At 46.3% G+C, this 15,340-nt stretch overlaps 3 protein-coding genes across 3 annotated transcripts; 2 read left to right on the top strand and 1 right to left on the bottom strand.

The window, feature by feature from the left end:
• Window positions 1–2,090: 2,090 nt before the first annotated feature.
• On the bottom strand, window positions 2,091–4,391 carry BKA67DRAFT_525518 (uncharacterized protein; the record flags this gene model as incomplete). Its single annotated transcript, XM_046098673.1, has 2 exons — window positions 2,091–3,723; window positions 3,772–4,391. 2 exons carry the CDS (start codon window positions 4,389–4,391, stop codon window positions 2,091–2,093), a joined length of 2,253 nt encoding a protein of 750 aa, XP_045953411.1.
• Window positions 4,392–9,479: 5,088 nt separating this feature from the next.
• On the top strand, window positions 9,480–11,616 carry BKA67DRAFT_524815 (DASH family cryptochrome; the record flags this gene model as incomplete). The annotated part of the gene is made up of 2 exons (XM_046098615.1): window positions 9,480–9,985; window positions 10,038–11,616. The coding sequence occupies 2 exons, from the start codon at window positions 9,480–9,482 to the stop codon at window positions 11,614–11,616; spliced, it is 2,085 nt and encodes a 694-aa protein (XP_045953410.1).
• A 1,526-nt stretch (window positions 11,617–13,142) lies between these two features.
• Window positions 13,143–15,147, top strand: BKA67DRAFT_630185 (Phytoene synthase). Its single transcript, XM_046105586.1, has 2 exons — window positions 13,143–14,150; window positions 14,200–15,147. The coding sequence occupies exons 1-2, from the start codon at window positions 13,156–13,158 to the stop codon at window positions 15,053–15,055; spliced, it is 1,851 nt and encodes a 616-aa protein (XP_045953409.1). The 5' UTR covers window positions 13,143–13,155; the 3' UTR covers window positions 15,056–15,147.
• Window positions 15,148–15,340: the final 193 nt, after the last annotated feature.

The raw sequence follows: 15,340 nt of genomic DNA, 5'->3' as shown, positions 1-15,340 counted from the left end.
CCAAGTATTATTTTAGAGAGAGAAGCGTTTAATTCCGCCTACTTAGCAGTTCTAAAATCGTCGCTGCCTCAGGGACTAGCCCTAAAGCAAGGCCTTCTATTTGCAATTTTACTCAAGGCACATTGGTTTACTATTAGATTAGCCGCTAAATCAGTTAAATACAAGTGACGGAATTATCTCGTCACTACTTTTGTAAGCGTTATACCTTTTTCCTTAAAGCTTGAACTAGGCTTTTAAAGTGGGACTGTAAAATACTTCGAGGGATGCATTAGCACTAAAACTCACTATTAGTCTTATTAGTAATACGTAATCTTATGCCCTTTTTAGACTAAACTTATAAGATTTTATAATGTTATTTAATATCTTAATAATTAGCCTTTAATTCGATGTAGTCTTTATTAATTATATTTATAATAATAATAGTTTTTAATAAATAACATAAATTTCAAGATAAATTAAAAAGATTTAAAGGTTTATGTCATTAAGTTATATTGAAGTAGTGAGTGTTGGCTGTACTATTACTACAAGGGAGCTAAGTGGGTCGTACGACCTTCGTCGGGGTTGTTCAGGGTCTGATCATTATAAGGTCGAAGGGATGGAACTTGAAAATGTCTCCTAGAGCATGCCTTTCACACTTTTTGGCACAGTCAAGTTGCTAGTTTTTGTAGCAGTGCGTTCGGAAGACAACGAGGATGGCTCGTTGTCGCTAATTAATGTTATTTTGGTCACCAAGTTCATTCTTTCCATTCATTTCTCAGTGATCAGTCCACGAGTGAACCAGCGAGTTCGTCGCGAGGCCCATAACCAAGGGGGCAAGACAGTGGTCCTGGTTCAATATGTATATTATATAACGTTAATTAAGTGGAAGCACTTAATTCAAAGTAATACTTAAAGGTAAAGTAAAGAGAGTATAAGTAAATATATTTATAAGCTTGTTTAAAGAAAGCGTTTAGAGATATCGAGGATATCTCTCTATATATTAAACCAGGACCACTGTCTTGTCCCTTGGTTGAAGGCCTCACGACAAGCTCGCAGGCTTGTTCGTGGACTGATCAATAAGTAATGAGTGAAAAGGATGAGTTCAACAACCAAAATAGTATTAATCTGCGATAACGAGCCATCCTCGTTGTCTTCCGAATGCACTGCTACAAAAACAAACGACTAACTGTGCAAAAATGTGGAAAGCATGATGAAGAAAGCTATCTACAAGTCCCATCTCTCAGACCTTATAATGATCAGGCCGAGAACAACTCCGACAAAGGCCGTATGACCCGCTTAGCCTTCCTGCTGTAATAGTACAGCCAACACTCACTTCTTCAGTATCGAATATGTTTAAGAAAACCTTTTGAAGGAATTACCCTTTTAAAAAGGATACGACGATTATAATTACTTTTTCGAAGAAGTTAAACGGAGAATATATTAATAATACGACGATAATAACGGCTAGCCGTTATTTAAAGAGATACATCGGAATATTTAATAATAATAAAAGAGTATCGGAAAATACTGAAAGTAATAACAGCTTAATCTTAAGCTATATCAATAAACCCTCGATATCATCGGGAAGCGAAGGCTGAAGTATATATGCATGCCAGGATCGCACGCCGCCGGGCTGAGCAAAATTGGCGACGATACAGGCTCAGGCGGTACAGGCAATATACAAACACAGGTTCTTGACATATATTACCAACTAGTCCGAGGGTCTCGCTGGTTCGACATCAGACCTTGTTTAGGCAATGGAGGCAAACACATGCTGTGCCATTACGGCAAAATTGGTACCTACCAAGGTGGCAATGGACAAAGCGTAGAAGACGCCATCAACGACGTGAACCGGTCAGTAATTCGAGAATACTTAGTCGGATCGGGGGGTGAAACATGCTGACAAAAGAAAAGATTCATGGTAGATTTCCCAGGTGAGCTGGTCATTCTCGATATTACCGATGAGTCGGGCTACGACACAGATAATGAGTACTCCAGCCTAACAGTTGAGCAATGGCAGACCATTATTAACCAGTTCAAAAATAACATATCGACGAACTGTCCACATCTGAACGGAGACGATCTTACGAAGTCTATTCATATATTGTAAATCATGCAACTTGTAGCCTTAACCCATCGACGTTTTCTTCAAACCTGATCATTGTTCTCCTAGCAACATCGTCAAACTTTCCCTGACCATCGCCTCCCCTTAACGATTCTTGAGTGTTACTATCAAGTCCGTATGTTAATACTTTCAGAGCACTCTCTTTCCAAACCGGCAGACCTAGGCGCACCGTGTTCACGATAGTGAAGAGCACGTAGAGACATCCTATCAACATGGAAACGGCCGGTAATGTCATGTACCCCCAGTCGACCCGGGCGTAGACGGCCCACCTTTCCATGGTCCCATAATGCTCGACGGACGCGACGTCCCGGATGTAGTCCGTGATGCTCCTGGCGACGTTTTCAAACGTGGAGGTAAAGCTGGTTGAATTTATAAGAGAGCAGACGATCTTAGGCCTGCCCTGATCCCAAAAACCGGCAGGATACACGGAGAGGGAATTGTCCAAATTTTCCGGGCTTATTGTCAAGCTGAGCAGGAACTGGATCGTGCTTTCAAGTGTCACTTGGGTGATCGGAAAGCGGGAGCTAGGTATTCCTAAGGATTTGTCGGCCGGGGCGAGTAGTACCAAGTCCGACCGCAACGGACCGCCGTCATGGAGGTCTCTGTCATCGGAAATGAAGTTTCCGTCGGTACATGTTTGGTGGCCATCGGTTCCACCTTCGCAGTGTTGAGACGCCGGATCGAGACTGCCGTTCACCGATGACAGTGCCAGCCAAGATCTAGGATCTACAATTGTCCAGGAGTCCACAACATTCTCGTTGAGCTCTCCAGCATGTACGCTTGTCTGATAGGCGTTGACGCACAACGACAGAGCGCATTCAGTGGCAGTAGGTGTGGAGTTTTCCCAAACTGTCTCATTGTTAAAATAAGTATTTGGGGCTTTCATTATTATGAAAGCGGCCAAAAGTGTTTCTAAATTCTGAAAACTGATCGTCTCGCTACGCTTCGCCGTGGAACCAACAGTCATCAAGGTCCGATGGTCGTACAGGTATAAATCTTCCGCCATGTCCGGCATGGGCCCGATTCCGGTGCCTCGAAGCCCATCAAATGTCTTGATATGAGAATAAGGCACTTCGTAGCTTGTGTAACTGTGGGGCAGTATTCTATACCATCCAGTCAGAGGCACATCCGTGCCGTTTTGTGTCGCCTGGTTCCATAGAGTGAGGTTAGAAAACCCGTCGTGATATGTCAGCCCAGCAACGCCGCTAGATCTTGTGATATTGCTGGATACATCGTTGCAAGCGCTGCAGATGGCTAATGAAGTATACAATGGCCAAGTGCAATTGCCGCTGACACAGGTGTATTTGGTCGTCTGCAATCTAAAGGTTGAGGAGCTGCTGAATCCATTATATGTCGCGCTGGCGAGTCCAAAGTCGGGTTGGCCCGAGAACCAATAGGTAGGTATGGTCATATCAGTGTCTTCCACAATCCACCAAAAGTTATTATACTCCTCATACATGTTGCCCAGATACAGCGATTCAACCTTTCCGATTATGGCACTTTCTTGGTCGGTATTGATGGTACTAAGCTTTCCATAGTAAGATATGGTGGCTTGGAAGAATGGATCAAATGCGAGAAAAACAAGGATCACACAGGGTCCGAGAGCAGCCCAATGTCTCCTTGCACATTAGATGTGATTACCGGCAGCGGATATATATATTACTTACCGCGCTTTCAACCAGTAGAGAAGTTTAACACTACCCCATGGACCTCGACTGGCTTCGTCGAATCTCTCAAACGCAACCAGTTGATCTTGGCGGCCATAGAACCAATTCCACTTCTGTTGTCCAATGCAAGAGCTGATGGCAAATGCCAGCGTCGTCCTAGCAATCACACCAAGGATAGAGACTAACGTATTGAGGGACACTACAAAGGTCCATGATTCCAAGGGATTCTCGTTTTGAGAGTGTAAAACTGCAATACCGGTGACCATGGACCCTAGGCTGAGTACAATTGCTCCGATTTCCAGCCACCAGTAAGAAGCACCTGTGGCATGGGCATCGGAGGAAGTGTTAGTAGGACCTAGTTCTCCAGTGATATTTTCGGTGGAAGCGTATGCAAGCGATGGGTTCAAGCTTGTTTGTTTTTCTTTGACTTGATTCCCGTGTAAATGGCTCGTTTCTCGAGAACACGATTTCTGTGGTGGCAAAAACGAATACGTCGCAATGTCGTTCTCCGAAGGACTATCAGCAAGAGCTGGAGTGAAAGTGTGAAGGGTATTATGCTCTAGCGAAGAATGTGTGCCTTCAACCCTAGGCACCGCAAGGGGAGAATAATGAGAGGTCATATTTAAGGATGCGATATTTGGTTACGACCGTAGAGCAATTTAGGCTGCTGAATCTTCCTGGTGTGGTCGACCGATAGAATGTTGAATGTTGAAGGGAACGTATGGAAATTTGGGTGGGGGTACTTAGTTTATATAAGTGTGGTGCTGCTACCGGCGTCCGCATAGCCCTCCTCCAGCTTTGACTACGGCGAAGCGCATTGCATTCTGCAGGTTCGCTATAAACTACCCGATCATCCTCGTTGTGACTTCTGCACTAAGTAGTAATGAGAGCGAGCGACAAGGAACCCGGCGAGGCTGAGCGCTTGGAAACTGAGATAAAAGTGTTAAGAAGGCTTGCAAGCGCCCCCCAAACAACTGTACAGATGATCAGAAAACGTGCATCACCGTCTTGTCCAACTGATATGCCGTTTTGACCGATCTGGGGGCACATATTTTTGGCCGCAAGGCCCCTTGAGTTCGTCGCCACGCCGCCAATTATGCCAAGAGTACTGGTCGCGGGCATAATATTGCATACATCATTTGGCAATATGTGACGGTGCATACACCCTCGGCGTTTTGCCTCCTTTAAGTTGCTGCATAGTGAATGCGCTTTCAATGATAGAGAGGCCTAGTGGGCACGATGGGACAGATCTACTTCTGCCTTGCCATGTTCTCCCGCTCCTCTAAGCACCGCATGCATGGTATTTAGTGTAAGCCCAGGCATGGGCTCACTTACATCTGGTGTCGTACACGTTTGGGGCGGTTGGCCATTGTTCAAGTCGGTCACATCAGTTTGACCAATGCCACCATGGCTACGTGTCCTCCCTGTCATGTTAGATGCAACAGTCCAAAGGATCATGTTTTGCTACCGGTACGACGTATACCGATCATTGCGCACAACTGTCACGTTCCTGCTAGTAGTATTGCGGAAGCTGCAGCTGAATGCCTCCGATTAGCTGGGGGCCAGGGAGCCTCGCGAGTTTTTTTATATATATATGCAGATCGATTTAATGAGAGTGTGCACACCCGTTAGAAAAGATGCCCAAGGTTGCGCTCGGCATTGTGCCTGCCGTATTACACGGAGCTGTGTGCAACATGAGCTGATCACCGACTTCAGTTAACAACCTGATGAGCTATTGTAAGGCTGCGAATCCTTATTCTCGGACGACACAACCCATCCTTGAGAAACTTTTATGTGGCTGGCGCGTTATACTGGTCTTTCAGTTAACATTGAAGATTCTCTACTGATTCACCTATGCATATTATTAATTAGGCAATAGGAAGTGTAGGCGACTCAGTTCAATCACAGTTCCCGTAACCCAAAAGTGATTATTCAAGCCAACCATAGTACTTTTTCATCTTTATAAGTAAGTTTGATTGGGCCGCTTCACATCTGGCACATACTCTATGGCATTTAATACACAAAAAGGTATCTATTGAGAATAAAATAACGAGTGCAATTAAAAAAGCAAACATACAACACCGGGGATTCCCCAGTGGTCACCCACCTGAGTACTAATCCAGCGCTTCCCAGTTTATCTAGGGCAGAGCGGACGGGATGCCGAGTTTTCTAGGAGCTATGGTCGTATGTGATGTTTGGGTGTTGCAGCAAGGTAAAAATAAACAGACTTTTGGGGAAAGAAAAAGAAGCGTAGTAGTATGAAGAAAAGACAAAAAGACATACAACACCAGGGATTCCCCAGTGGTCACCCACCTGAGTACTAATCCGGCGCTTCTCAGTTTATCTAGGGCAGAGCGGACGGGATGCCGAGTTTTCTAAGAGCTATGGTCGTATGTAGCGGCCGACTCGAACATTGCTAAATATATAGATTTTTGTTTTTAAGGAGGCTACCAAGTGTGATACGGGTAGGATGAATTGTCCTAGACAGACCAGTGAACGTTCGACTATATGCTACTTGGTGAGCCTTTGTATCTATAGGTTCGCTAGGCATCAACGCTATATTGAAGCTGTGTGTTATGAATTACATGCAGCGACGATTCGTCAAACAACAGCTTTTCGAGCGAATGTTGTACTGTACCGAAATGGTATAATTTTACCCGGAGCACTGCCACCAAAGATTTTGCACCACATAGATCGTTTAAGACATTGGACATAGTAAATGCTCTAGCACATGGTTAACATCAGGGGCGGTGCTGCCGATCTGGGTGGAAGTAGGTCTCACCCAGTGTTGTGGTATAATAATCTCCAGGTGCCTTGAATGTCCACCAAGATTTTTCAGTGACAGTCAAATATTGGCGGTTCAGCCCTACAGTATTGTAGATGAGGTTGAGCCTGTGGATCATTCGTATCTACCATGCGGTTCTGATTACAACATAATTTCTGCGAATCGGCTATTACTGAAAGATTAGGTCTACTACATGCTATATTACCTAATGTGTCGCTACGTCTTCGTCTGGTTATCAGGTCAGCAACATGTTGGGAAAGATCCCTTCAAAACGCTGTGTATCTTGATATTGTCATTTTAGGGGCGATTCGGTTTTTGTGACCGAACTTCTACGATCGATTGTGTTAGCTACGAGAGCATGAGACATACATAGGACTAATGCAAGCCTTGATACCAGATGCTGCTTGATAGCTTTTCAGGGTTTGCTGCGGCAGTCTTTGGCCAACATACAATTTAGGTCAAGTCTCCGGAACCAAGCGATACCATAAGGGCTCAGTGGAGGCATTTGACGTAGGAATTAGGTAAGGACTACGGGTCATCCTGAGGGGATGTGATGCAATATTGCGAGCGAATCCTCAATACACTACCTGCCAATATATGTTCACCTTGTGATACGCAATGCTTGAGAAATATTTTCGGGTAGATTTAGAGATATGCGCCTTCCAGACCACAAGTAGTGCTTAATTCTATACTCAAGCTTGGATGGGACTTACAATGATCGTCACAGAGGTCGTTTGATACGGGAATCGCGAATGACCATGGATGGCGCTGAGCTGAATATGGAGGCACTGGCTCATGTGGTTGTGGAACACAGAAGCCAAAATGTGTTACATTTGTGACAACTTCCTTGTACCCTGATCCATGACCTGAGATGAGGTACACGGACAGAGCCGAGACGTTACGAACTATGGGTGTCGGGCCGTGATGATGGTCTCGGTACAAGCCATATATATCATATGCCGATCATGGATCGCGTATTCCATAGGCGCTTTGCTTTATTCAGACACCCATGAGTGACGGTCTAGTGCTGAACGTTAGAAAGCCCATCTGTCAATTCGGTTAATGGCTGGTCTCCATGGTTAGACGGTTATCCTGCAACAGCCAACCAACGTGCCAAGCACAAACCCGATTCGTTTGAGTTACCATCAGCAAAAATTGACTGCATTTACGAAAAATCTTTGTCGGATGAAGTTGTGGGGTATGGCTATCCCTGGTGCCGGCCGCACGTGTATTATGCACGATAACGTTACTAATGCAACGTGCATGACAATTTGTCCCTATCATTTGCTAAGCCCATTGCCCTAGCCTCGTCGATGCGAAATCTCCAAGACAATGGCGGGAATCAGATCGACCAGGCGAACCCGAATTATAGGCAAGTGTGAAATGATCTTCTCGGGATTGCACCCCTGTAGTTACCATTTCAGCAGCTCGAGTGAATGAGAAATCACTTTGTGTGTGGTTTGAAGGCAATCTGAGCAAAGTTGAACGACTTCTATAAGGCGAGCATCCAAAGCCTATGTAGTTAATGCGGATACTGTACATATTGGAGAAGTCGCAAAAAGCAGCCAGTCAATGACAGCATCACCTAAAATTCAGGGCTCGCAGGGTTCAAGCTCTCTGCAGGGGTAAATTCGATGACACCTTGAGTGGAGCTGTGTAGTCTCCGCGGATGCGGCAGACGTGCTGATTTGGCGCCGGTTCCAATATTTGGAAGCCGCCTAGAACGCCAATCAACTAAAATCATCGACATGCCGCAATGTCGGGATCGCGTACAATCATGCTCATCACGGCCATTGTTTTAAACTCTCAAACAGCTGCTATGGCGGGGTCTTACAAGGAACCTAAAACGGCACAGCGTTGAGGTAACCCCAGCACACAGCTAACGAACGGACAGTATAGCTGTTGTGGTTCAAGATAGTTACGATTTGTGATGATCGCAGTGGATTCCAATTTTGGCCAAGCAAGTACTAAGGAGTCAGCGTAAGCATGTATTCAGCCAGGGATTGGCGAATCGGTGTTGAGCACCCTCCGATGCTCGTCCGCCCCCTCGCGCACTTTGGCTGCTCTACAACATTTAGAGCCTCGATCTAAGATACAGCGTTCGCCGTTGAAATTCGCCATCTAAACCACGGTAGGAGAGGACTGGAATATTCCCACACGTTTATTTTCAAGCAGAATGCAGCAGTCATCGCCAGATACTAGCAATAAGGTTTGCCCCGGGGGCGCAGCCCCTTCCCAAAGCGTACTTGTTTTGTGGTCCTTCCATCAATTTGTACGATCTCCGCGCTCGATCTGAAGTTTCTACATCGACGCTGGGAATGTCTAGTCATCACGTTGCAAATTTCCAACCTTAGCTTGTTTTCTCCTGGCTTTCGCACAGCATGGCTATTTTCATGTACTTTCTGTCCATTATTTCCGTCCAAGGTGTGACTGCGCATCTCGGTCCTGCCTGGCGGTAACTCTACTCTTCTCTAGCGAGTGGCTAGCGGCACGCCTCTTTATCTGGAGATCAACTTGTCATAGTCCTCCCGATTGCCCACAACCCCATGATTCATAGACAGTTTCGGTACATTGAGGGACAAGGTCAAGCCTTCTTTCTTCGATCAGCAACGACAACAACGGCACCGGCGGTTTCTATGTTCTAATTGATACCCGAGTGTAACATTTGGTCTATCAGTTTGAAGCTGGTATTGGTTCTCATCCGTACTACGACGGTTGCCTTTTTAAGATACGAAAGTGTGTAAGATAAAACGTGAATCATTCCACGGCTTAACTCTGCAACTCTAGATTCCACGCCTTCGAAAGCCGACCCGATAACCCACTATATCAGGTATCAGTGGTTTCACTTTATCAAGTTATTCAGGCTATACTGGCTGCAGAAGCATCTATCTGACAACATATCAACGTCAACCTCCTGCCCAAGATGTCCGCGGGCAACGTAGTCATCTACTTCGTTCGTCGGGACCTAAGGGTTTCAGACAATCCTATTCTACATCATCTGGCATCATCATCCAAGCATGGGTATACACATCTTTTGCCAGTATATGTTTTTCATTCACAGCAGGTCGAAATTTCTGGATTCATCAAAGATGGGTCCAAATCACCATATCCACAGGCCAAGAGTGAAGTGGGGGGCTTCTGGCGGTGCGGTCCTCATAGAGCTAAGATGCTTGTAGGGTCTGTGTGGGATATGAAGAACTCATTGGAAAAGTTGGGAAGTGGGCTAGTTGTTCGGGTTGGTCAGTACGACGATGTCTTGAAGACTATTCTGAGCAGTCTGAAAGAGAAAAACCATAAGGTCAAGGCCGTGTGGATGACATCGGACGAAGGGGTTGAAGAGAGACGGGACGAGAAGAAACTCGCTGTCATATGCGCTGATTCTAACATCGAATTCCGTGCTTGGGCCGACGAGAAGTACTTCATTGATGAGTACGTGTTCACACATCATTTTCCCTCTGAAATCTTGACTCACAGAATATAGCCGCGATGTGAAACTTAACAGTCCTAAAGACCTTCCAGATGTCTTCACAACTTATCGAAAGATGATGGAACCGTTGCGGGAGAGACCGAGATGCGCACTGCCGAAACCCTCAAAGGCCGACCTACCAGAATTGCCGCCTATATCAGACATTCCGCCACAAGCAGGACCCTTTGAAATTCCGTCAACGTACGAGGAACTAGAGGAATGTATGCTTGCTCCGATCCGAGAAATAATACCTAATGCACCACCGTTCCCGGAGAATGCCACGTCGGCGCATCCCCTGGTGGGAGGCGAGACGGAGGCACTAGCCCGGCTTGATGACATTATCAAGAATGGAACAGTGTTTCACTACAAGAGCTCCCGCAATGGTTTGATCGGAAAAGACTTCAGCACTAAGCTCTCTGCCTTTCTGGCTGTGGGCAGCATGACAGGACGCCAAATTCACGAGGCGCTCGTGCGGTATGAAGACGGGAAAGACGAAGCGTTCTCCGAAGCGGAGGGTTATGGCACTGGCGAGAATGAGGGATCGAAGGGCGTTCGGTTCGAGCTATTATGGCGCGATTACATGCGACTATGCACGCGAAAGTTCTCATACAGGTTATTCCGCCGATCAGGCTTCCGTGACGACAACAACTTGCAGTGGAAATCACCCAAGAAGACTGATGCCTTGGACTCTCAGTCTGCCCCAGACAAAATAGACAAAATATTACAACGCTTGTGGGCAGGCACAACTGGCATGGGTCTCATCGACGCTTCTCAACGCGAGCTAATTCACACCGGGTACACATCCAACAGAGCTCGACAGAACGTTGCCAGCTTCCTTTCGAAACATCTTGGAATTGATTGGCGATATGGCGCTGAGTGGTATGAGATGTTACTTGTTGATTATGACGTGTCATCCAATTGGTCAAACTGGCAGTATGTCTCAGGTGTTGGTAACGATCCTCGTGGTGAGGCTAGGATTTTTAATCCAGTGAAACAAGCTTTCGACTACGATAAGGAAGGGGAATATGTCAAGATGTGGGTTCCAGAACTCCGAAAAGTAGAGAAGTTGGAAAACGTCTTCCAGGCATGTACCACATCGAAAGAGGACCGGGAAAGGTTCGGCTTGACAGGCCTCGAAATGGTTGAGGATCCCGTGAAGAAGATTGAGTTTTCTGTCGACGGGAAGCCCAATAAACATGCGAAGCGGCCCTTTGACCGCCGCAGAAAGGACGGTCGTATCCGCAGCAATGCCAGCATGTCGAACGGGACTTCGGCCAATCCAACGGAACAAGATCAGGCTGCTTCAAATACCGTGAATGGAAGCGCAGGTCATCAACGACAGCACCCGCCGTATGAGGCTCCTAGACATCCACGTGGTGACTATCAAGGTGGAAGAGGCGACTTTCGGGGAGGAAGAGGCCGTGGTAGCGGCGAGTACCGTGGCGGCAGCAACAACACTGGTGGTTATCGTGGCAGGGGCTATGGCGGTTCACGAGGCGAATACAGAGGAGCATATAGGGGCAATCGTGGACATTACCAAGGAATTGGTGGGTATGGGTCTACCGCAACGTCAGCATGGTCCCCAGCCCAATAGTGGTATGGTCGCAATACTCATAATATTGGGGTGTTGAGGACGAATCAGAAATGAGCATGGTGCAGGGGTAGAAGGAGATGGCGTCGAAGATGCAAAGCCATTTGCCATCATTAGTGGTTTGCTTGGTTTGTGGTACAATATCAGATAGCCGCCACAGTTGTCCCCGACGCCAGAATCCAGTGATACAGCCCATGCGACTCACTGGATTCGAGGCGACACTGTTCTGTTTTCGGTGCCAACCATTAGCATTGGCTTGACGAAGTTGTGTAATGTTTCGAATGTAGAAAGCTATTGATTCTCTACCAGTTCAAAAAGCGTTGTGTTTGTTAGAACCACGAAAGCATAGCGAGTATGATAATGAATTTCTACGAAAAGTTTATGGCCTGTATGTAGTTTATCACACAGTTCATTAAACACAGTTCATTATGATGCGCATGTATCATTCGGGCTTAGCAATTGATCATCTGATAAATTCATATGACACCGAGTTCCAGCCGACAAAATATTATATGGTCGGTAGCCGGCGGATAAAACTGTCCAATTGGTTTTATTTTAATATTTCATTTTCCTACGCGCGGCCAATCACTTGACGTACTTAACGTGGCACTAACCTAGACTACTGTACATGGACGAGAAGCTCCCCAAGTGCCTGCTAGACATTCTCACCCGCTTTATGACTATGTTAGCACGGCAATTCCATCTTGTCCTATACCTACACTGCTTTCAATGAATTTGACTTCAATTATAGTCTCGCGTCCAGTTTTATTCAATCCATCTCGTGTGGTTTCTTATCATCAGTTGATATACTTTGGTGACAGGTATCCACCCTGGCACGTAGATTTACATCAGTACAACAGGGCATATTTTAGCAGAGTAATCTGGCACAACCCTCTATGACTACCGTAAGTATTTCCAGATAAAAACACCAAACGTAAAGAAATCTCTTTCTGGAAATTTCGCATGCTTTTAGTTGCGAAATCTGAGCTGCAACTCATTTAGTATGGGATTTCAAACACGATGCCTGTGTCAAGTTATTCTAGACTAGTCTACGGTTAGGAAGAATTATGTAGGCACCAACAATCTAGTTACAAGTTCCTGCGGGACCTGGTAGGTTTCCACTAAAACCTATCGCTTAATCACTATTGCAAGTCTATGATCTCATCAATTTTCAGTGCTCGCAGTTGAGACAACATTGAGCTTCATGAGACGCTAACATGCACACCTGCCTTCCCTGCCCAATTCCAGCTAGGCCCTGTCATGCAGGGCGCTCTTCGTTCCTCCCTGAAGTTCCGACTCGGACTCGGACTTTGGAATGCTGTCGTGGTTCATGTTCATGCATCCGCTCGCTCGGTAGGCCACGGCTACAGGCTTCGCGTTACCACGTCTCTGTCCTATTTACTTACCATACCCGAGTGGCATGCAACATCTGGGCACTTCGCACACACAAGTAACTCGTCCGTCTTTAAAGTTCCAGCCGATTGATCTGTTAGGGTCTTATCCTCCTTCACTGCTTGGCTTTTGAAAAAATGGCTTACGATTATGCGCTTGTGTGAGTTGATGCATTCCAATTCTAATGCCGAAGGATGCAATATTAACGGCGCTCATAGACACCTCAAGTACACCATTCCCCTGGCTGCACTTTTGACATTTGTGTTAAAACCACTTCTGACACGGGTGGACTTCTACAAGACTGGGGCTTTGATAGCAATCGCTTTCACTGCGACATTACCGTGGGATTCGTACCTCATTCACCATGGCGTCTGGACGTATCCACCAGACGCGATTGTCGGGTTGCGATTGTTTGCAGTACCAGCAGAGGAGCTGTTTTTCTTTGTGATACAAACATACATTACGTCGATGCTCTACATCCTATTCAACAAGCCATTGCTGCATGCGCAGTATCTAACCAACAAATCCGATGTTTCGCTTACAATCCAGGCAGTGCGGCTTTTGGGACAGGTGTTCCTGGCAGCATGCACAGTCATTGGTGGCGCCTTGGTCAGCAAGGGAGGCGAGGGCACATATCTTGGACTTATTCTTGTATGGGCCTGTCCCTTCGCTCTACTTACATGGACATTCTCTGGCTACTTCCTCATCAGGCTTCCCCTCGTCTGTGTTGCTACGCCAATTATCTTGCCAACGCTCTATCTCTGGATCGTGGACGAATTGGCACTCGGTAGAGGAACGTGGTCGATCGAGTCTGGAACGAAGCTCGGATGGTGTCTCTTCGGTAGCTTGGAACTGGAAGAGGCTGTGTTTTTTCTTGTCACGAACGCCTTGATTGTATTCGGGTTGGTGGCATTTGACCGTGGCATGGCCGTGCTTAACACTTTCCCGAAGCTCTTCCCAGAAGTTTCATCTACGCCCTCGCCATCTATGCTACTGAAGGGCGTGCTTCTCGATCGCTCGAAATATGATATGGAACGAGTACGTGGTATTAGGGAAGCCGTGTGCACCTTGAAACGCAAGAGCCGCAGTTTCTACTTGGCCAGCTCGGTGTTCCCAGGTCGGGTGCGAATTGACCTCGTCTTGCTGTGAGTATTTTCTTTCATGGTATTTCTGAACTTGGCTAAACATTTCTAGTTATTCGTTTTGTCGCGTCGCAGACGATCTCGTCGATGACGCAAGGAATGAAGCTGAAGCCCTAGAATGGATCGAAAAGCTGACAAAGTATCTGGATCTGGTATACTCCTCGAAGACACCGGCATCCCCTGACGAAGATTCTGCAGTTTTGGGTTACATTGAGGAGAATTTCCATGAGCACGATCAGTCTGCCTTGAGGTTACTTCCAGCTAAGCTTCTACCAAAAGTACCTCTATACGAACTTCTTGAAGGGTTCAAAATGGATTTAGCATTTTCACACACCGGCGGGAACGGTGAACCACACTTGCCAGGAAATTTTCCTATCAAGAACGAACAGGATCTCCAACTTTACGCTTCCCGTGTCGCTAGTACTGTCGGTGAGTTATGTCTTTGGCTCGCATTCCATCACGGCGATGCCCGCATCCCAGACAGAAACAAAAACGTTTTGGTTCAGGCGGCCAGAACTATGGGCCATGCGCTACAATACGTCAACATTGCTCGAGACATCACGGTTGATGCGGATATGGAGAGGGTTTATATTCCCACGAATTGGCTCAAAGAAGAAGGGGCTACTCCTCGTGATATAATCAAGGCACCAAGGCAACCAGTTGTCGAAAAGATGAGGGAAAAGCTGTTGAATCTTGCATTTCAGGAATATGCAAGGTCACGAATCGATATGGATATGCTTCCCCGCGACATCAAAGGGCCACTTATTGTGGCCGTGGAGAGTTACATGGAGATCGGACGAGTTTTACGAGAGAAGAAAGGAGTTCGGTCGTCCAAAAACCCGAAGAGAGCTACAGTTCCCCGGACGAGAAGGCTATGGGTTGCTTGGAAGAATCTTGCGGCACAATAAGCGATTCGAAACGTCCCAACTGATCCTGGAACCTATTTGTTTTTCATTCTAGATGTCTTGCATAGATCGCTCTCTGCTCACAGCCTTCAAACAAAGTTTTTTTTTTTTTTTTTTTTTTTAGAGGGATTAATGTTCTTGCATGGCAGGTTGTTTGCATAATAATTACGGAATATCATCTATTTACAAAAGTTTAGTTCACTGTACGCCATCTTTCTTTACTGTGATACCTGAGATATGATGTGCGCTAGTGCTAGCAGCGATAATAGGGCTGGTCTTGGCTGGTAT

Source organism: Truncatella angustata (assembly GCF_020726525.1).
Source record: "Truncatella angustata strain MPI-SDFR-AT-0073 chromosome Unknown BKA67scaffold_9, whole genome shotgun sequence".
In the NCBI taxonomy this organism is placed as follows: domain Eukaryota; kingdom Fungi; phylum Ascomycota; class Sordariomycetes; order Amphisphaeriales; family Sporocadaceae; genus Truncatella; species Truncatella angustata.
Note: the sequence above shows the minus strand (reverse complement) of the source record. Positions and strands in the feature narration are given on the sequence as shown.